General features: G+C 49.2%; 1 protein-coding gene and 1 pseudogene across 1 annotated transcript; one reads left to right on the forward strand and one right to left on the reverse strand.

Annotated features, from left to right (window-relative positions):
- The first annotated feature begins 400 nt into the window (after positions 1-400).
- Positions 401-3,172, forward strand: LOC123040651 (uncharacterized; annotated as a pseudogene).
- Positions 3,173-21,436: 18,264 nt separating this feature from the next.
- On the reverse strand, positions 21,437-22,996 carry LOC123040652 (aspartyl protease family protein 2). The gene has a single exon (XM_044463435.1). The coding sequence runs from the start codon at positions 22,896-22,898 to the stop codon at positions 21,510-21,512; it is 1,389 nt and encodes a 462-aa protein (XP_044319370.1). The 5' UTR covers positions 22,899-22,996; the 3' UTR covers positions 21,437-21,509.
- Positions 22,997-23,319: the final 323 nt, after the last annotated feature.

Consider the following 23,319-nt stretch of genomic DNA (forward strand, 5'->3'; position numbering starts at 1 on the left):
CGCCGGTGCCTCTCCCACCATCGCCGTTGTGTAAGTTTTTTTGTGTCTGTTTTTTTATACGACGAGGCTCATAGCAGTACGATGGTATGTGACAGAAAACTATTTGATGCAGTATGAATATCGACGGTGTGATTCCATGTTCTGTTCAAAAGTGGGTTAGCCTAGTTGACAAACTGTCACCAAGTCAGAAATTACGGTTTTATGAAACGGATATATATGGCATGTTTAGAATACCATCAGTACTGATGCGTGATTATTTGCTTCACTTTTTACTCCAAGGTTACAATCCAAGTAGCAAAAAAATCATGGTTGAAGAGAGTTCTGGTAGTACTGCTGGAAGTAAAGGCCTTATTTCACAAAGGGCCTGATGATGTGTACTCCATATTTGGTTGAAAAAACAATGGAGTGGATGTTTTTGGGTTTCTTAGTACTGAAGGAGAAAAAGCAACCAAAAAAATACCAGTTAGTTTTGTTAGCAAGAAAAATGGTAAGATCATGATTGATGATCTCATAGAAAAGATTGTGAAGAACAAGAGCACTGACGATGACTTTATTCGGATGACATTTCTAGTTCTCTTATGAACTATAATTGCACCAGTGTCTCATGAATACGTTCCGAAGAAATACTATGCCTTAGTGCAAAATATTAAGTTGATAAGGAAGTTCAACTGGAATGCATTCACTTCGTGATTATGTTTGTCGGAGATTGGTAAGCTTCTGCAGGACGGCCATGTTAGGCAGTGGCCCCAGGGGAACCTCGCCCTTTTGCAAGTACGTTGTATTTATTAATTTCAACACTTTTGTTATAAAATGTCACGGAAGAACATGTAATTTAATTAGTTTATGTGTTTTGCAGTACCTATACTGGGAGAAGGTGCAACCAATCACCGGTCCAAAAAATGATCCGTTAGCATTGTTGAGCCCGCTGATGAGGAACTGGACGGAAGATATGGCTGTGAGAAGAGACAAATACGACTATGAATATGGTCGTGGTGTTGGGATGGTAATCCAAGTAATCATGTTTTTTTTACATTTATGAATAAAATTAAGTGTGCATATAGTTTGTATGTATAATTCTCTTATTGCATTTGTAGATCGATGACAACATTACAGAGGAGTACAGGCTGAAAAAATTGCAGAAGAAGAAGCTCAAAAAACCAAGAAAGCTAGAAGCAAAAAATCTAACATTACTGGAACGAGGAAAGAGGGCAGTACCTCGGAGGCTTCTAGCCAGAAGCCTACTATGGACCGGATTTTGAGTGAGATGAATGAGCTTCAGAAGGAAATGCTTAGTTTACCAGAGTTATGCGCACAGGTAACACTTGAGCACGTCACTTTAATGTCCATCATTGAATTGAAGAACTAAGATGAAATGTTTTCTTGCAGAGGATGATTGAGAAACTGAACAAAACCGGCGTCTTCTACAAACCCGGTAACCTGGAAGAAGACAAAGAGAATTTATACGGAGGCATTAATGAGTCTTCAAACGATGTTGGACGTCCGAAAAAAGAGTTTGTATATCAAAAAGATGATTCAGACCGGTTCCGCACACCTTCCAAAATGAATTTGCAAAAGGATGATGACAGCGTTGATGTAACTTCTCGTGGAAACACACCTTTTTACTGCACACCTGAGTACTGGGATAGTTTCAAGGGTGATATGGATGATCCTATCCAAGTACCAGAAGTATCAGATGAAAAAGCTGCCACATCTTTAGGGACGGACGAGATCGCATCACATGCATCGCTTGGTTCTCAAGGAGTACAAGAGGAAGTGGAGGAGGTTACTGGTAGGCGCAATCGCAAAGGATCACAACATGTCAAGTCTCCTTATGTGGTCCCTAAACCGAACAAGCGTGCAAAACGTTCTGCGAAAGGAAGTAAGTTTTTTGTGTTTCTAATTGTTCTTGTGTAATAATTATTTATATATTTGCGTTTATAATTATTTGAGTTGTGTGTTACAGAATTGTTCCAAAATGGTGGTGTTAACAAATCTAGTGATGAGTATGATGTGGTGAAAGCGTCCATCAAATACGTGCGCGCGCATGAGTATTCACAAAAACATGCAAAAACAGAAATTTTCAATGATGGCATGGAAGAATGTCTCACTGTGCGGAGAGCTTGTCAGATTATTAACCATGAGTGGCTAAGTGGCGACGTAAGTTAATTTCATATATTGTTTTACAATTGATTCGAAAATACTATTGTTAAATCTGACACATTATTTATAGGTAATTAATGCATACTCATCATATTTGGTCGACAAAGTTAATGATGATCATTTCATGTTGACAACTTGGAGGATACATTGGTTGCTTCACATTAGACCCAGAAAGAAGACCGCCGGTAACGATTATGAAGCAGAGTCGCATAGTAATGGACCCGTGAATAGATGTGAGGACAAGTATATCAAAAAATCAAAGGTAAGTTTGATTGGTTACACGGTACATACATACGATAGTATGTGCTGATTGTGTTTTATGGTCCTTATGATGCAGACTTATATTCCTCTAAACAAGGAAAACAGTCACTGGGTTACTGTCGTCATGCATAGCGGGAAGAGAGAGTTTCAGGTTCTTGACTCGTTGATGACCGGAAAACTTGACAGTGTTACTAGAGAACTCGTTGAGGACCTGGTAGGTTTAACTTTCAAATGTTCATTTGGTAACATTTGTTTTCTTTAGTACACTGAATGACATTCTTTCCACCATGTTAATTATATCTTTAGAGAAAACAACTAGCAGAAGATATCCAAGAAGCAAATGCAACCGGAATTGTGAATTATCCGGATGTTTCCAATTGGCCTATTCAAACGTATGACATGCCAAAACAACATGATGGGTGAGTTCTTACTTTGACAGAATGTCGGTCCTGTATGTACAATAGATATTTAATCTTCGTAAATTGTATGCACTAGGAATTCGTGTGGAATATTTCTCCTTTGATGCTTTCAATATTGGGATGGTGACAAATGGACAGGCTTATTTTCATAGGTACGCAAGTAATGTTTGTACTACGATGTACAATGTACGCTGTGCTAACACCACTTTTTTTTTCAGAGGTCAATTGATGATTCGAGAGAGGTAATGATAGCGCAACTTATCTTTTCGGAAAGAAACAAGCTTGATGAAGTGAAAAACAAAGTTATTCGGATATCAAAGAAGAAGAAATAAATGCGCCACGGAGGAGTTTTGCATGTGATTGGGTGGTACTGGAGGACTATATTTTCCAAACGCTTTGCGCACTTGCTTATAAATTTTATGTAATAGACATATTTATTGATTTTGTCACTATTTTGTTCCGAAAATATTATACACTTAATTATGTTATTTATGTCCACATGATATTTTGTTTCATAAATATTATATAATCAGTCTTTTTTTGTTTACATGATTTTTTGTTTCCGAATAGTTATATGCGTACTTACCGTTTGTATGTGTACACGATATTTTATTGAAGAAATATTTAATACTAACTATTTTTTTAACACTAATGTTACGATTACATATATGTAATACGATCTCGTTTATTTTCTATACACTAAACTATGGTAGCGCATTATTAAAAAAACACGGCGATTTTGTTTAGAAAAACAAAAAAATAGTTTACAAAAACAACAATAATGTTTAGATTTACATATATGTAATCGTGTCATCGTTAAGTTTTTGTACAGTAAACTATGGCAGCACACTGCGTGTTATTTTGTTAGCAAAATGTTAGTTTACAGCACACTGGGTGTTAGTTTAGTTTGGAAAAGCTAAAAAAATATTTTAGGTACAAAAATTGTCCGCCCGTCCACGGCGTGTCTTAGTAAGCCCGTCATTATCAAGCCCACCGGGCGACTACGACAAGCGTTTCAGAATACGCCGTGTAAACTAGGCCCAACAGGGCAACATCGACGGGGTACATCGATGGGGTAGTAACCAGAGGAGTTCAGTGTGCCGACGGGAGCTGGGTATATAAGCTAGTCGTTGTCCCCTTCGGCCGGCGAGGTGGGACTAAACTTGCGTTGGCCGCGGGGCGACGTGGAGACAGCCAGATGCGACGTGGGCCGGCCCAAAAAGGCCATGGACGGCGTGGACTTGTCGACGGCTCGACGCGCCGTGGGCCGGCCCAGTTAACCCCCGCTGAGACGACTGTCGTGGTTCTAAGCCTGACAGTAGAGTGTGGGGGTAGGTATATAGAGGCAAGGTCCTAGCTATGGAGAGGTTGTAAGCACAAAGGATGTACGAGTTCAGGCCCCTCTCGGAAGAAGTAACAGCCCTACGTCTCGGAGCCCAGAGGCGGTCGAGTGGATTATGAATGTATAGATTACAAGGTGCCGAACCCTTCTGCCTGTGGAGGGGGGTGGCTTATATAGAGTGCGCCAGGACCCCAGCCAGCCCACGTAGGAGAAGGTTTAAGGTGAGTTAAGTCTGGGGCGTTACTGGTAACGCCCCACATAAAGTGCCTTTACTATCATAAAGTCTACTTAATTACAGACCGTTGCGGTGCAGAGTGCCTCTTGACCTCCTGGTGGTCGAGTGAGTCTTCGTGGTCGAGTCCTTCAGGCCAGTCGAGTGTGTCCTCGTTGGTCGAGTGAGTCCTCGTTGGTCGACTGGAAGGCGACCTCTTCTAGGGATGTCCTAGGGTAAGTTACTTGGGACAGGTCCGTGACCCTACCCTAGGTACATAACCCCATCATTAGCCCCCGAATGGATTGAGGCTTTGAGTGAAGAAGGAGTTGATGTCGTTTCCGATTAACCTTTGCGCTCTAGTTGTGCGCTGTTCTGGATCAAAGAATCTCTTCGTTGACAGGGAGCAATTCGTCTTCGGTCGACTCGATCCATTCTATTTTTGCGTCGAGTGATCTTTCGAGCTTCGTCGATCTCCGAGCGACGGATCGCCGGAATCACCGCGTCTGACAGACTGATTTGTTGTTCGCGGATTCTGCGGGGTGCGAAATTTGGGGGCGCGCGCGAAGCGGGGCAGACCGCGGCGTTCGGATGGGACGGGGCGTAGACGCCTCGATCTCCGCGCCGCCTTTTTCGCCACGTATCCAGTCCTCATAACTGCTCACAGATATGATTAGATCGACCGGGCCCACACGTCAGCCACTCGGAAGGGACCTTATAAATGTGCCCGGCGAGGATTTCTGTGCTGCGCCTCAGCATTCTCCCTCTCTCCCTCTGCTCCCTTCCTCCCTGCTCAGCGTGCCCGCTCTCGCCTCCGCACCGCTTCCCTTCGTGCATCTCACCGGCGACCATGGCCAAGGAGAAGACGGCGGCGCTGGAGCGTGCCAAGAAGGCGTCGGCATCGGAGAAGGCGAAGGGGAGATCCACCAGCCGCAGAGGATCCTCGTCCAGATCCCGCCTGCCGAAAGGCTGGGTCCAAGGCGACTGGATCCAGTCGACCATCACGGAGAAGGACCTCCTCGACATGGCCAACGAGGGCTTGATCCCTCACGGAGCTGCGAGGTTGCCGGGGAAGGAGTGGCAGCCACAGCCAGAAGAGGGTGAGTGTGTGCTTCTGGCCACTCATGTCGATCGGGGGTTTTCCTTGCCACCAAGCATTTTCTTCCGTGGTTTCTTGAATTTCTTTGGAGCGCAGCTCCATCACTTTACTCCAAACTCCATTGCCTATCTCGCTGCATTCGTGTCCATGTGTGAGGGTTTCTTGGGCTGTCGACCGCACTGGGGCTTGTTCAAACGTATCTTCACGTGTCGCTCTCAGACCGTGAAGAAGGCGAGCCCAGGTGACGAGAAGACCCGAGTCGTCCAAATGTGTGGGGGCCTGGGAATTCAGGTGAGGAATAATAGCACCTTCCCGCCCATGTCCTTCCCCGAGTCCGTCAGAGGCTGGCAGTCGACTTGGTTCTACTGCCAGGTCCAGTCGACGCCAGGGCAGTCGAGTGGACTCCCTCCGTTTACCATGGACCGAGTGAACAAGCCCTCCCCTCTGAAGCTGATTCCGGAGGAGAAAGCCGACGTGAAGATGTTGATGGAGCGCGTGGTGCAGCTGGTTCGGGACGGTGTGACAGGCATGGACCTCCTGGAGGTTTTCCTCAAGCGTCGCATCCAGCCTCTCCAGTTCAGGAGCCACTGCATGTGGTTGTACTGTGGGCCCGAAGACGAGACTAGAGTCCATCCAGAAGAAGTCGACGATGTCACTCTGGAAAGATGGATGGCAGCCGTTACCGGAAACAGGGACAACCCGCGCGGAGCCAGAAGGATTCCTCCACTCGACCACAACAGCATCCCAAACAAGGTACACTTGCTCTGCTTTCCATTGTGTCCTTGTCGTATTCATTTCTGCTAACCCTGTCGACTGGTCGACTGATCCTTGTTTGGGCGACTGCTAGGCCTTCACCGAGCTGTACTCGATGCCCAATGGGGCACAAGCTTCGACTGAGGAAGGCGAGGCGAGCGGGGGCGAGGCGAGCGGGGGCGAGGCGAGCGGGGGCGAGAGCCAGGAAGAGGAGGAATGGGACTCGGATGCTGCAGGGGATGATGACGACGATGATGATGATGAAGGTGATGAAGATGACATCGAGGACGAGGAAGAAGAGGAAGAGGAGGTCGTTCCACCGCGCTCAGAAAGGCGGTCGAAGCTTGTCCACGACCCTTCGACCGAACGTGGTAAGGGGGTTGCGACCGCCACCCAGTCGACCAAGCGCCCCCGGACCACCTCTCCGGCGCCGACTGAAAAGGCGCCGAAGCAGCCCAGGGCGGCCTCATCGAAGCCGACCAAGCTCCTGCCGAAGATGAAGGTGTCCATCCCCACCATTTCAGGGTAATTGTGTTGCTCATATTTTCTTATTCTTGTGCGAACTTTATCTTTGGTCGACGCTGAGGTTAGTCGACTGATCCTTTGGAGTTGCAGTGCTGCTACCTCTGAGACTTCGGCCCGGGCCGATGACCGCGAGATGGAGGATGCGGCAACTTCGAACCCAGGTACTGTATTCTTAACACCGTTTTTAGTCGATTAACTCGCGACTCCTGATCCTGATTCTTCTTCGCAGTTCCGCCCCATACTGTTATCGATCTTCCTGACGACGACGAGGATGAAGAACTGCTGGCACGCAGGAAGAGTCGGAAAACGCCCGCTAGTAAGGTGCCTCAGGATGCGACGGCGCCTGAGACTCTGACTGTGGAGGAAGGGAACACCACTCGACACACGGTGTCCTTCGCGAGTCCACTGACGAGTGCTCAGCCGCCCTCCCTCTTCACGACTCACCACGTCCCAGAGGACCAAGCTGTTGCAGCGAAGGAGGCAATACGCCAGGCGGGACTCATGATGGAGCAGCTGAAGACCATCCGGGATGCGAGCCAGGCAGCTTATGACGCCAGCTCTGCCCTCCAAAGCAATGTCCAGGTCAGTCGACTGCTGCTTGCTCTGTTGGATATGCTACCAAAAACTTTTCTTTTCCGGGATTTATATTAGTCACCCACTGGGTGTGTCGAATAAACTCCGTGTCAGCGGGGGCACGCTGAGTGCACCCGCTGGGTGTAGTCCCCAAGGCTAAGGTCGACTGCTGGCAGTCGGCCTTAGGCTTTATGATGTCAATCTTTTTGTCAGTCGACTGGTCGACTGGATTTCGCAAACCGGTGGGGGCACGCTGAGTGCACCCACTGGGTGTAGTCCCCGAGACTGTGGTCGACTGCTTGCAGTTGATCACAGTCTTAGAGAATGCGTCTCGCACACTGTTTTTTTTTTTGAGGTCGACTGGTCGACTTTGTCTTCAACAGGATTAGTGGGGGCACGCTGAGTGCACCCACTGGGTGTAGTCCCCGAGACTACGGTCGAATGCTTGTGTTCGGCTGTAGTCTTAGAAACGTGTGTTTTTCCCTTTTCACTCGGAAGTGAATTATTTTTGACATTTAGTCGATTGGTTCTTCGCAGAACTCTTGTGATCTTGTGACTCGTTACTCAGAACTGGAACAGAAGCATACTCAAGTCGAGCTGAGCTTGAAGCTGGTTCAGGAGAAGCTGACAAAGGCAAAGGAGGAGACTGAAGGTATGTTTGGTGAGACCTTGACGACTGCTTTTCCTCTTGCTTGTTTCAACATCTGATCTTGCTGTGTCTTGCAGGTAAGGTAAGGGAGGCCCAGCAGAAAAAAGACCTTGAGCTAGCTGAGAAGATCAAGCTTGCTGACAAGAAGTTAGCTTCAGTCACCAAGCTCGAACAAGACAATACCAACCTGAAAACTGCTCTTGGGATTGCCAACAAAGAAGTCAGTCGACTGAGAACTGACAAAGCTGCCTTGACCGACCAAGTCAGCAAATTGACTGAGAAGAAGACTGAACTGGAGGCCTTCCTGAGTGGCTTTGCCAAGAAGCTGTTTCTTATGCTCGAAGGTAAACCTCCATGTTTGGCAAATATTTCCAACTGTGGCTTCTTCCATTCGACTATCCCCTTGACTTAGTGATCACCCTTGCAGAATTTTGTCAAAACTTTGAAGAAGAAACCAGCCGACTGGAGCCAAACCTTGACCCTGTCAATTCTCCGGTGAATGACGAGGTTGCCATGGATATTTTCCGACTGGAGTCTCACGTTGCAGCTGTCGTGGATTATCTCGCAAGGCTGAAGGCCGCCACATCCCGCATCGACTCGACGCTCTGGCCTGAGGAGACACTTCAGAATGACCTTGAGTCACTAATGGCCCGCTTGAACACGATCCCTGGTCGAGTGCAGGAATGGAAGAAGTCCTCGGCTCGGTGTGGTGCAGATGTCGCTCTGTGTCTGGCCCGAGTCCACTGCAAAGATGCACGAGAGGAGAAGCTGGCGGCTCTTCGGGTGGCCAATACCAAGAAGCACGACTTCAGGTCCTTTATGGAGACTTTCCTTGCAGCTGCCACTCGGATCGCCGACGGAATTGACCTTGATGAATTTGTTGCACCTTCCAGCCCTCCACAGGAGGGGTAAAAAACTTCTTCTGGCTCGACTCTTTTAAATTTGCCTCGGTATGCCGAGTGGAATTGTATCCGACAAACTTTAACAGGCTTGACGCCTGAGCACTTTCGGTTCCTTTAGACATCGATTCAAACTTGAATTTGACGCTTGAATATGATTGCCTTCGGCTCAAAATGTCCTTTGCAGGTTCAAAGCAAGGTGCCTGTGCTTAGGCGAGCGCTTGGACTGCAGCTAAGCCTCCGAGTGAGAGGGTCGCTCTTCACTCGGTAGGATTTTTATAACTTAGGCGAGCACGAGGCTGCAGCTAAGCCTCCGAGTGGAAGGCTGGCTTACCACTCGGTAGGATTTTGATAAACTTAGGCGAGTGCTTGGACTGCAGCTAAGCCCCCGAGTGAGAGGATCGCTCTTCACTCGGTAGGATTTTTATAACTTAGGCGAGCACGAGGCTGCAGCTAAGCCTCCGAGTGGAAGGCTGGCTTACCACTCGGTAGGATTTTGATAAACTTAGGCGAGTGCTTGGACTGCAGCTAAGCCCCCGAGTGAGAGGATCGCTCTTCACTCGGTAGGATTTTTATAACTTAGGCGAGCACGAGGCTGCAGCTAAGCCTCCGAGTGGAAGGCTTGCTTACCACTCGGTAGGAATTTGATAAACTTAGGCGAGCGCTTGGACTGCAGCTAAGCCTCCGAGTGAGAGGATTGCTCTTCACTCGGTAGGATTTTTATAACTTAGGCGAGCACGAGGCTGCAGCTAAGCCTCCGAGTGGAAGGCTGGCTTACCACTCGGTAGGATTTTGATAAACTTAGGCGAGTGCTTGGACTGCAGCTAAGCCCCCGAGTGGAAGGCTTGCTTACCACTCGGTAGGATTTTTATAACTTAGGCGAGCACGAGGCTGCAGCTAAGCCTCCGAGTGGAAGGCTGGCTTACCACTCGGTAGGATTTTGATAAACTTAGGCGAGTGCTTGGACTGCAGCTAAGCCCCCGAGTGAGAGGATTGCTCTTCACTCGGTAGGATTTTTATAACTTAGGCGAGCACGAGGCTGCAGCTAAGCCTCCGAGTGGAAGGCTTGCTTACCACTCGGTAGGATTTTGATAAACTTAGGCGAAACGGATTCGCGGCTAAGCCCCCGAGTGGAAGGCTGGCTTACCACTCGGTAGGATTTTGATAAACTTAGGCGAAACGGATTCGCGGCTAAGCCCCCGAGCGGAAGGCTGGCTTACCACTCGGTAGGATTTTTATAAACTTAGGCGAAACGGATTCGCGGCTAAGCCACCCACTGAGGGGGAGTTTTTATGTGGACAAAAATAAAAAGTGCTGACACAATTATTTCTAAACCCATGAATTACAGAAGTTCTTTATTGCAAGTCATCCGAGTGATAAAACTTAAGTGTAAAACGGGCGGAGTAGCTCCGCGTTCCAAGCTCGGGGCTCGTCGATATTATGCTCGACGTTGTAAAGACGGTATGCCCCGTTGTGGAGAACCTTGGTGACGATGAAAGGGCCTTCCCAAGAAGGAGCAAGTTTGTGTGGTTTGTGCTGATCCACTCGGAGAACCAAATCCCCTTCCTGGAAGGCTCGACCTCTCACATTTCGGGCGTGGAAACGGCGCAGATCTTGTTGGTAGATGGTCGACCGGATCAGAGCCATCTCCCTTTCTTCCTCTAAACGGTCGACTGCGTCCTGCCGCGCTTGTTCAGCTTCTACTTCGTTGTAGATTTCGACTCGAGGAGCATTGTGGAGAAGATCACTCGGCAAGACTGCTTCAGCTCCATAGACCAAGAAGAATGGAGTTCTTCCGGTCGACCGATTGGGCGTGGTCCGCAGTCCCCAGAGTACAGATGGAAGTTCGTCGACCCAAGCTCCAGCCGCGTGTTTGAGATCACGCATCAGTCGCGGCTTCAGTCCCTTGAGAATCAGTCCATTAGCTCGCTCTGCTTGTCCATTCGACTGCGGATGGGCGACTGATGCGTAGTCGACCCGTGTGCCCTGGGAGTTGCAGAAGGTTCTGAATTCCTCTGAGTCAAAGTTCGACCCATTATCCGTAATGATGCTGTGCGGGACTCCATATCTGAATACTAGTTCCCTGATGAAGCTAACAGCAGTACCGGTGTCGAGGCTCTTGATTGGTTTAGCTTCGATCCACTTGGTGAACTTGTCGACTGCCACCAGTACATGCGTGAAGCCACTTCGTCCTGTTCTCAAAGGACCGATCATGTCCAGCCCCCAAACTGCAAAAGGCCAGACGAGTGGGATGGTCTTCAAAGCTGACGCAGGCTTGTGCGACATATTCGAGTAGAACTGACATCCTTCGCACTTATCTACTATCTCCTTTGCCATCTCATTCGCCTTGGGCCAGTAAAATCCGGCTCGGTATGCTTTGGCCACGATGGTCCGAGAGGACGCATGATGACCACAGGTCCCCGAGTGAATATCGTTGAGGATGAGTCGACCTTCTTCTGGTGTTATGCACTTCTGACCGACTCCAGTCGCGCTCTCTCTGTATAATTGTCCTTTGATGACAGTAAAGGCCTTAGATCGACGGATGATCTGTCGAGCCTCTTCCTCATCCTTCGGAAGCTCTTTCCTCAAGATATATGCGACATACGGAATCGTCCAGTCGGGAATGACTACCAAAACCTCCATGATCAAGTCGACCACCGCTGGGACTTCAACTTCAGTCGGATCTGTGGCACTCTTGGGCTGCGGAGTTTCTTCGGTGAAAGGATCTTCTTTGACTGACGGAGTATGTATATGCTCCAAGAACACACCACTCGGAATGGCTTCTCTCTTGGAACCTATCTTTGCTAGATCATCAGCTGCTTGATTTTTCAGTCGGGGTATGTGATGGAGCTCCAACCCCTCGAACTTTTTCTCCAGCTTCCTCACTGCACTGCAGTATCCAGTCATGGCTGGGCTTCTCACGTCCCACTCTTTCATCACCTGATTGACCACTAAATCCGAGTCACCATAGACCATTAGGCGACGGACGCCGAGTGAAATGGCCATGCGCAACCCATATAGGAGGGCCTCATATTCTGCCTCATTGTTGGAGGAATCAAAGTGAATCTGGAGCACATATCTGAGCTTATCTCCTCTGGGGGAAACCAGGACAACCCCAGCACCGGAACCATTCAACATCTTAGAACCATCGAAAAACATGGTCCAATGCTCCGAGTGAACTTCAGTCGGCTGCTGCTGTTCGATCCACTCGGCGAGGAAATCTGCTATTGCCTGGGACTTAATGGCTTTCTTTGCCTCAAACTTGATATCAAGGGGAAGAAGTTCAATCGCCCATTTGGCCACTCGACCAGTTGCATCTCTGTTGTGCAAAATCTCTGATAGTGGAGCGTCGCTGACGACTGTGATTGAATGGTCAGAGAAATAATGAGCAACCTTCTTTGTGGTCATGTATATTCCATACACAAGCTTCTGATAATGAGGATATCTCTGCTTGGATGGAGTCAAGACTTCAGACAAATAATACACTGGGCGCTGAACTTTGAGAGCTTTTCCTTCTTCTTCCCGCTCGACCGTTAGCACAGTACTGACGAACTTGTCCTGTGGCTGCGATGTAGAGCAACAGAGGCTCTTTGCTGATTGGAGCAGCAAGCACCGGCTGGGTGGAGAGCAGAGCTTTTAGCTCGGCAAACGCTGCATCAGCTTCTGGAGTCCACTCGAACTTGTCAGCCTTCTTCATCAGTCGGTAAAGAGGCAATGCCTTTTCACCGAGTCGTGAGATGAATCGACTTAATGCAGCCAAGCATCCAGTAAGCTTCTGGACATCGTGCACTCGCACAGGGCGTTTCATTCGGAGAATAGTGCCAATCTTTTCTGGGTTGGCGTCGATTCCCCGTTCGGAAACGAGAAAACCGAGTAACTTGCCACCAGGAACTCCAAATGTGCACTTTGATGGATTGAGCTTGATATCATACCTTCTGAGGTTGGCAAATGTTTCGGCGAGGTCGGCGAGCAGGTCGGAACCTTTTCGTGACTTGACAACAATATCATCCATATAAGCTTCCACATTCCGACTGATTTGAGTGAGTAGACACTTCTGAATCATTCGCATAAACGTGGCTCCGGCATTCTTGAGGCCGAATGGCATGGTGATATAGCAGAAGCACCCGAATGGAGTGTTGAAAGCTGTTTTTACTTCATCGGGCCCATACAGACGGATCTGGTGGTACCCGGAGTAAGCATCTAAAAAAGACAACCTCTCGCATCCCGCGGTCGAGTCAACAATTTGATCTATGCGAGGGAGAGGAAAGTGATCTTTCGGGCAGGCCCGGTTGATGTGCTTGAAATCAATGCACATTCGGAGCAACTTGTCCTTCTTAGGAACCATGACGACATTAGCGAGCCACTCGGAGTGGAATATCTCTCGGATAAATCCTGCCGCCAACAGTCGAGCCACTTCTTCACCGATGGCCTTTCTCTTCTGGACGGCGGACCGCCGAAGATGTTCTTTGACTGGCTTTGCAGACTTGTCGACTCTTAGGCGATGCTCAGCCAGTCCCCTGGGAACACCTGGCATGTCAGCGGGCTTCCATGCAAAAATGTCCCAGTTCTCACGGAGCTGCGGGTCGAGTGTTGTGGAGATGCGGGTCGGAGCTGCTTCGGGGTCGGTCGGGTGAATGTGAACAGGCTTCGTCTCACCGGACGACTGGAATGCAGATTCTGTGGCGGGCTTCTTGGATCGCAGCAAGTCACTCGGATCTGCGTTTTGCTTGTATTCTTCGAACTCGACCGCTGTCACTTGGGAATCGGCAATTTTGGAGCCTTTCTGAAAGCACTCCTCTGCCTTTTTCCTATCACCGGTGACAGTGATCACACCTTTGGGACCGGGCATCTTCAATTTGAGGTACACGTAACATGGTCGAGCCATGAACCGTGCATAGGCTGGCCTCCCCAAAATGGCATGATATGCACTTTGAAAATCTACGACCTCAAACGTCAACTTTTCTTTACGGAAATGCTTTGAATCGCCAAATACTACGTCCAAAGCTATCTGGCCGAGAGACTCAGCCTTCTTCCCTGGTATAACTCCATGGAAGCTCATGTTACTAGTGCTCAATCGGGACATCGGAATGCCCATACCTTTCAGCGTGTCTGCATATAACAGATTCAGCCCACTTCCACCGTCCATCAGCACCTTTGTCAGTCGAGTGCCTTCGACAACTGGATCGACCACCAAAGCTTGCCTCCCAGGGGTGGCAATATGAGTTGGGTGATCAGATTGGTCGAATGTGATGGGTGTTTGAGACCACTTCAGATAATTTGCCTTCGCTGGGGCAACCATGTTAACCTCTCGGTTAATTACTTTCAGTCGACTTCTGCTTTCCACATCTGCGAAGATCATCAGAGTGGAGTTGATATGCGGGTATCCTCCCTCACTGTCCTCTTTGTCTTCGGCTTTGTCCGACTCCTTCTCCTTGTCCTTAGACTGTTTTCCCTGAAACTGCTGGATCAGGAGTCGACATTGGCGAGTGGTGTGCTTTGGGTAAATGATATTCCCCTCTTCATCTTTCTTCGTGTGAATATGACACGGCATATCCATCACGTCGTTCCCTTCTTTATCCTTAACCTTCTTGGGGTTCCAGGATCCTTTTGGTTTCCCCTTAGACTTTCCTTGAGTCACGGCCAGAGCCTCTCCAGGAGCTGCCGGTTCAGCCTTCCGCTTCTGTTTCCGACTGGTGTTTCCTTTTTCCGACTGACTCGGCTTGTGCTTGCCACTTCGGAGTCGGTCTTCTTCTTCGCCGTTGGCGTACTTGGTAGCAATCTCCATCATCCGACTCAAGGTCATGTCACCGGTTCGACCAAATTTCAAGCTCAGTTCTCTGTTCTTGACACCATCTTTGAAGGCGCATACTGCCTGATGGTCAGAGACATTTTCCACAGTGTGGTGCAAAGTGATCCACGTCTGAATATACTCTCTGAGAGTCTCATTGGTTTTCTGCACGCAGACTTGCAACTCTGTCAATCCCGCTGGTCGCTTGCAAGTCCCTTCGAACGTTCTGACGAACACTCGGGACAGATCTTCCCAAGTGTAAATACTGCTAGGAGGTAATTGGGTCAACCATGCCCTGGCAGAACCTTCCAACATGAGGGGCAAATGCTTCATGGCCACCTCGTCGTTCCCACCACCGATCTGAACTGCCACTCGGTAGTCTTCAAGCCAAGTTTCAGGCTTAGACTCACCAGTGAACTTGCTGACTCCTGTTGCCAACCTGAAATTGGGGGGAATAACAGCGGCTCTGATAGCTCTGCTGAAACATTCAGGACCAGAAACATGTACTCGACTGCTCGTGGGCACTTCTCTGTCGAGTGCACCACGATGGGCTCTGTTCCGGTCGACCAACCCTTGCACGATAATGGATCGCGCGTCGAAGCCTGGCTCCCTGGGGTCAACTGGAACTCTACGCCCTGTACTGTACTGACGCCTATCATCTGGCTGCCGAGGAGCGTAAGACCCACCCCTCGGAGGGGAATAGGGCACTCGACGCCTATCATCTCGGTCGAGCCTGTCGCCATATTGATCTCGCCGATACTCACGCCCTTCGCGCCGCGGAGGCGATCTGGGGCTGTGAGCCGACTGAACCGTATTCACAGTGACAGATCGACTGTGAATTCTGTTGCGCGACTGAGACACGGCTGAATTCTGATCTCCTGCTGCCCGGAGTAGATCCCTGATCTGCAGCAAACCTCTGCCAGCTTCTGACTGCGAAGGCTGAATGGACTCTGCTATACGGGTCGCAGCTGCTAAATTCTGAATTGGGGTTCGATATACCTGAGTCGGCGGGAAGAGTTGACGTCGACTGGTGTCGGGAACTCGTTGCCGCGCGCGCTCGTCGAGTGCTCGCTGAAGGTTCTCCAGTCGAGTGCGCTCGGCCAAATTGGCCAGACGCGCCTCCTCCAAGGCACGAGCCTCGGGGGTTTCTCCTGCGATGGGAATACGCAGGGGATCCTCGTTCCTGCGGCGAAGCTCTTCTCTTTGCAGAGAATCGAGTGGCTCGGGCTGGTACTCTTCGTAGCCTCGAGCAGGGTCGCTGCCGTCACCTGCTCCACCACCGCGGGCGAAGCCACGAGGGCTGTGGGGCCCGTCGACCATCAAGATTTCCGCCGCTGGATTACTGCTTCCGCACTCGGATGCAGTCTCTCCGGAGCCAGTCGACTGATCGAACAAGCCGTAGAGAGATTCGTTGGGCTCGATTGCCGCAACTTGTGTAGTGGTCGACTGACGAGCCACCGCATGACTCACCCATCGCTGAAGCCTCGACCGGCCTGAGCGCTTGCGCTGGCGGGAGACTGGGAGGGTGGAAGACGGAGGAGCCGACCGATACTGGGTTGATGGTTGCCGTAGCAGAACGCCGCGGACACATGCGCGAAAATGCGTCGCACCGCGGACGGGGAGCGCATCTACGTCGAGTGGAGCTTCTTGGAGCCATGCGGAGTCGTCGGCGATGAAGGTGAGAGTGCCGAGACGGATCTCTTGACCCTCAATCAAAACTCCAGCAGACACCATGATGAAAATACTCGGAAGAATCGCAACTTCTCCACAAAATCGCTAAAACACCCGCCCCACGGTGGGCGCCAACTGTCGTGGTTCTAAGCCTGACAGTAGAGTGTGGGGGTAGGTATATAGAGGCAAGGTCCTAGCTATGGAGAGGTTGTAAGCACAAAGGATGTACGAGTTCAGGCCCCTCTCGGAAGAAGTAACAGCCCTACGTCTCGGAGCCCAGAGGCGGTCGAGTGGATTATGAATGTATAGATTACAAGGTGCCGAACCCTTCTGCCTGTGGAGGGGGGTGGCTTATATAGAGTGCGCCAGGACCCCAGCCAGCCCACGTAGGAGAAGGTTTAAGGTGAGTTAAGTCTGGGGCGTTACTGGTAACGCCCCACATAAAGTGCCTTTACTATCATAAAGTCTACCTAATTACAGACCGTTGCGGTGCAGAGTGCCTCTTGACCTCCTGGTGGTCGAGTGAGTCTTCGTGGTCGAGTCCTTCAGGCCAGTCGAGTGTGTCCTCGTTGGTCGAGTGAGTCCTCGTTGGTCGACTGGAAGGCGACCTCTTCTAGGGATGTCCTAGGGTAAGTTACTTGGGACAGGTCCGTGACCCTACCCTAGGTACATAACCCCATCAACGACGCGCCAGGAAAACTAACGCTAGTTTAGTCCCACCTCGTCGATCGAAGGCGACGATGACCAGTTTATATACCCAGCTCCCGTCGTCAGATTGAACTCCTCTGGTCTACTACCCCGTCGATGCTGCCCTGTTGGGCCTGGTTTCCACGGCGTGCTCTGAAACGCCTGTTGTAGTCGCCCGGTGGGCTTGATAACAATGGTCTTATTAAGACACGCTGTGGAGACGGACGGGCATTTTTTTGTTCTTTTTTTCTTTTCCAACAACAATTTCCAGAGTACTTCTCTTATTTTAATATATTTGACAGCCGACGGGACAGTAGTAAATACATGCAGAATTCATAATATAAACAATGAACAGTGAATATTTATATCAACAATAAGGATGTCTCAACATAATAATTGTCAGCACAGTAATTTTATTGTAGTGGACAGAAAATAAGAAGTCTCAAATAACAACGGTCTGTAGGCAATAATCTTGTTTCACACATATAAAATACTCAACACGAACATAAATTTAACAAATGTTTTTCATATAAATGGAAGAGGTAAAACACTTGCATCGTCTTCACTTGAGTCTTCAAGCCCAGTTGATGCATAGAATAAATAAAAAAAATTGTGAGAATCAATGTACGGTAGATGAATCAACGAAACTAACATAAACAAAGCAAAAAGACATACAATTACATATAAATGGATGCAGTAAAACAGATGCACCGTCCTCACTTCTGTCTTCAAGCCCAGTTGCTGCATAGAATAAACTATGAGAATCAATGTACCGTAAATGAAACAAGAAAACTAACATAAACAAAGAATAGACATACTCTTCATTTTTGCTGCATGTGCTCCTGTTATGACCCGAGCCGCTGCATATGCTACATTTTCATCCAGATTTCTCGTCAAATGCTTTAGGCCTCTCATTTTTTGTCACATCTGGGCCACCCTTACCGCGACCTCTACTGTTCTGCTTAGGTGCGCCCTTGGTGGAAACCTTTACTGGATCACAAACCAGAATATGATCTCGGTTATGCTCAAATGGATTATTGTTCACGAAGCTTCGCTGACTATCATCTTCATTTCTCTGAATGTCCTTATTCGCTATAATATCATCTAGAGCTGCCGTGAACTTGTCGAATAAGAAAGGATTACTGCATGCGACATGACATGCTTTTGAAGATTTGATGGTCAACTCACTATATCTAGCTCTGTCCTCAGCACTCGACCAACCCCACGCAAACAGATCACTGGTGCGCTTCACGGGCAGTCCAGCTCGTGCTTTTTTTGAAAATCTTCGCATGACACAACACTTGGGTATCACAGGTAAGTTCAGTGCATTCAAAACATGAAGAATATGCTTGCAAGGAAGCCCTTTGCAAGTCATACTTCGGCAACTACACTTTATAGTTTCTGCTGAGTTACCTGGCATATAGTCCATATTAAATCTGTGATCCCTGTTATTCTTCCACGCAACCAGAAATCTCTGACTATCGGTCCCTGTCAGTCTATCAATTACCTCAAGCTCCTGTACCTTCTTCATATCTTGTTGCAACATATAAAAGTTTGCCTGCGTGAATGCTTTCGCAGCATACGACTCAATGACCTGGCACTCAGTCACTGTTACTGGAAGAGTCTGTGATGCCGTGTAGTCATCATAAGCTTCATTCTCACGGAGGCGAACAATACAATTCTCGTAGTGTATAATCATGTCAACGATCGTCATACCATAGTCAGATGAAGGTGCAGGCTGGAGTTCAGACTCTCACTCCTCTGATTACTGCGCATACCAAGGAAAAACCCACCAGACAAATATGATGTAGCCCAAAGCGTCCTCTTCCTGTACATCCTATGGAGCCATGTTTTCGTTCTCTCCGTCTGCCATTTGCGCACAAACACGGCCCATCTCTCCTCAAAAACCTTATGTGTAGTGGCATAGTACAATAATGCCCTGAACTCCTTCAATGACTTGTGGTTGAGGTGTTTCTGCATATTCTTTTCAATATGCCATGAACATAGACGATGCCACAAGCCAGAAAGCACCTTCCTGATAGCCCTTATCATCGTTGCATCTCCATCGGTAATTACAGATTTGGGCCTCTTCTGACAGTTAGCTTTCAAGAACGTGTTAAGCAACCAAACATATGTAGCCTCAGTCTCGTCTGAAACAATGGCGCAGGCGAATACTGTAGTGCAATGGTGGTTGTTCAGACCCACAAAAGGGATGAACGACATTCCATACCTGTTCATCTTGTATGTGCTGTCGAAGACGACAACATCACCATAGTCTAGATAATCCCGGCGTGACTGCGAATCACACCAGAACAAGTTTTGGAGCCTGCCTTCAGCGTCAACTGTGTGCTCAAAGAAGAAGTCTGAATCTCTGTCCTTTCTGGTCAACATGATTCCTATGGCAGTATCAGCATCACCTTGTGCAAGCAATTTCATCTTCTCCCTATAGCACATGTTATACAGCTTTGTCCTCTTAAACGGTGACTTTGCATAGGACCCATACCTGCTAACGATGTTGTAAAAAATGATATGTTTTCTTATTCCAGCTCCAGCCATAGCTAAGATCTCAGCTCTCTCAAATGCTTTGATCTGATTATGAGATCGGAGGAAAGGGACTTCGTCCGGTCGTGCAAGAGTGTGGCTGTGATCATCGAAGAAACTGCTGACATACCAAAGATTGAGCTTTTTATCAAGCTTAACTGTCAAATGGGCTTCGCATAAGAATCGACTCTCCGGTCTAAGCCCGCGGGTCCGGCCTTCCATGGTACATAACTTGGTTGTCATTTTCCTGCGGCGGAACAGAGATACCTCCTCAAGCGCACAGTCCTTGCGTGATCCTTTGAACGTTTTAGCAAGTCCTTCCTGATGCTGAACCCACGTTCTCTCGCATGCTTGTTGTAGAATGTGTACACCTCGTCTAATAACCTGAATGTCTTTGCCATCACTGCCCAATGCCTATCAAGTGACTCTTGCTGATATTCATCATAGCACATGTCAAGGTCAAACTGATCATCATCGCTGTGCTCATCGTTCCCGCTAGGACCATCAACACCTCCCTGCAAAATATGGCATATAACCTTGCATGTCAATCTGTTCTTGTATTGTTACTAACCATAAATAATGTTAAGAACTTACTTGGCTACCGCTCCCACTACGAGATGCATCGACCTCGCTCTCGGCATTGTCATCATCTATATTATTACGCTCATTGTCACCATTAGCATTCATCTGTGCACATGTAAAGTAAAATAAGTGGTCATACAATTTTAATGTCAATCATTGCCCTACAATTTTTTCAACATACCTGGCTCACACTATCTGCATAAAATTGTTCATCTATATCATATTCCTCATCGTCATCATTGCCATGTAGCTATACAAATTTAAAAGGACATGTAAGTGTCAAATAACTAGTTTGTATTCAATATGTTTTGGTCAACATTGAAGGCACTTACATTACCACTGTACGATTCATCCTGACTCATATAGTTGTCTCCGGGAGGTTGGTTCGCATTCAATGACGAGGATCAATTATCGCTACCGAAATCATCACTGGCGTATCCGGTTACTTGCTCCATCTATGCACATACAAATAAGGTGTGAGATCAGTGCCAACATTCCACAACATCATCGTGAATACAGTAAATTCGTCAACAGTGACATGACTATGTGGCATGCATACAAATTTAAACATACAAAATCATTATGAGGTCATTAGGAGGTCACTACTCTCCTCTCTTATTTAGCTAAGTAGGGAATCATTTTGCATAAAAAAATGCAATGGACAAATCAAAAAGAAAAAAAAGAGCCAAAGAACCTACTGTGCGCCGTCGAGGGGTCCTGGCCTGAGGTCGACGCCGATGCGCTGCTGCCACCCACGTCGTGGAGGGCGCGTACCAGGGCGGAACGTTGACGCGGGAGCGCTGGGCGTTTCACCGGTGACACGGCGTGTGGGTGACAACGGACGCCGTCGGTGCTCGCGACTAGACGGGCACGTCGGGGTCGACGTCGTGACGGCGGTGGACCACGGTGGCGTTCATGCCGCTAGGGTTTCCTAGGCGGGGATGGGGTGTCGTTTCACGCGACACCGGTGACACGGCGCGTGGGTGACTACGGACGCCGCCCGACGTTGTGACGTCGGTGGACCACGGCGGCGTTGATGCCGCTAGGGTTTCGTACGCGGGGATGGGGTGTCGGGGTGGGGCGTCGTTTTTTTTTTCTTTCCCGATCGCACTACCGAACGGCATGGTATGCCTACGATGCGGGCGTACGGGGCGGGACGTACACGGGTGGCCGGCCCTATGACAGACGGCGGGTACACAAATACATAATTTAGTATAGATAATACTACCCCGTCTACGTTTATTGGGGGGGGGGGGAGGGGGGTTCGTACCGAAGTACTTCTCAACAAACATTTATTCATTATTTTGACACAACTCTTGCATGAACCGATGATATAGGGATGTAGCTACCTAGCTAGTTAACTGCACAGTGTCTAGATGGCAATCCTCCGGAGCAAAGAAGAGGCGGTTGTGTTGGAGGTCAAACGTGAAGCGCGTGTCCAACATCTGCCCCGCCCCTATCACCGTCCTCTCTGCGTATGCCGCTATGGCGAAACACGCGTAGTGGGTATGCTGATGCATCGTCTCCACAAACAGCAGCTCCGGCTTGATAAAGAGCGATGCATGTGGAGCTTCCGGGTAGAAGTGGAGCGTCACGCTCGGGAAGTGCGCGCGGATACTGTCCCACGTCCCATGGAAGCAGAGCTTCTGCGCTGGGGGCAATATCGCGTGGTGCACCCCATGGCGCTGCATGTGCTTCACGACCTCGGCCGCCAGGACATGGTATGCGGGCGGGGCCATCAAGGTGTACACCGTCCCGACGTCGAGGGTGCACCCACCGCGGAGGCTGTGCGGGTCGAACTTGAACATCGCCGGCGTTATCGCCGTGAGCCTTCGCCCACCCAGGCTGACGCCAACGAGGTTGACGTAGTACATGCCTCTTCCCTTGGCGAGGTCCCAGTGCAGCAGCGCCGCGCTCCGTGCGTGCGACTGGTCCGGGATGTCTGCCCCGAACCTGAGGAAGCCACGCCGGTGGAGGTGCTCGTGCTCCTTGCCGACGAGGCAATAGGAGAAGCGCGAGCCGGCGAGGCCGCGGTCCGAGAGCTGTCGGATGAAGGAGGTCGGGTGCCTGTTGAGGCTCATGACGCCGGCCCAGACGTCGCGGTTATCGAACCCGTGCGTGCTGTGTGCGCAGCCGAAGACAAGGCCGCCGACGCTACTGATGGGGCTGCCGGGGCCGCTTCCGTCAAAGACGAAGTCGTCGCGGCCAAGGATGCCATGCGCGCTTGAGCCACCGTACTGGAACTCGACGTCGAAGATGCACCGGCCGTGGCCGGCGCGCCCGTACGGAGCCGTGCAGCGAGGATCTGTGGACGCAACGTAGTGGTAATGAGGGGAGACGGCGGTGTTGAAGACGGAGCCGTCCTGCCTCTTCTCCGGTACGCAGGGCTGGCACTGCATCCACGTTAGTGGGCGAGCGAGGTCCAGCGCGAGCTTGTAGAAGTGCTGGGTTGCGCCGCTGCCGACGCCCACACGGACGCTGTAGAGGGGCCCCGAATATGGGATCATCTTGGGGCGTATGGACGTGATGTTCACGCCGCCCTCGGCATCACCTTCCGGCAGGAGCTCCTCGAGTACGCCGGCTGCAGTGCGGTAGTGGGGCACGAGGGGCAGGCTGAATCCGGCCGCACTGCCGCTTCCGGCAGCGCCGAGGGCGAGGTTCACCGGATTTAGCACGGCAAGGAAGAAGCACAACATGCAAGCGTATACACTGGACATGACTAATGTCTCTGGTTGCATTAGCACAATGATCCTTCTTTGGTTGGATGTCGTGTCTTAAATAGGTAGACTTCTTCCACTCGGAATACATCAATACATGAAGTTGGAGTAGTGGATATGCATCATCTATCTCAATCTCAAATGATGTGGATGTGAACTAAATGTATAATCATTATTTTATGCAACGAAGTTACAATAGTTTTGCATAGGGAGCCAGAAAAGATTTCTCATTAATGTATTTTTTATACATTTTCAATAGAAAAGAGAAGTACAATTAGTGAAAGGCATTGGCCCAAGATTTATATCCTTTGCAATTAGCACAATGATCCTTCTTCGCTTGGATGTCGTGTCTTAAATAAATAGACTCCTCCAACTCGTACTACATCAATACATATATGAGATATGCATCATTTAATGTCTCTGGTTTCATTAAAACAATGAG

Source organism: Triticum aestivum, chromosome 2B, assembly GCF_018294505.1.
Source record: "Triticum aestivum cultivar Chinese Spring chromosome 2B, IWGSC CS RefSeq v2.1, whole genome shotgun sequence".
Lineage (NCBI taxonomy): Eukaryota > Viridiplantae > Streptophyta > Magnoliopsida > Poales > Poaceae > Triticum > Triticum aestivum.

Coding starts and splice junctions, on each gene's coding strand:
- LOC123040652 (XM_044463435.1), bottom strand. CDS start 22,898: ATGCAACCAGAGACATTAGTCATGTCCAGTGTATACGCTTGCATGTTG.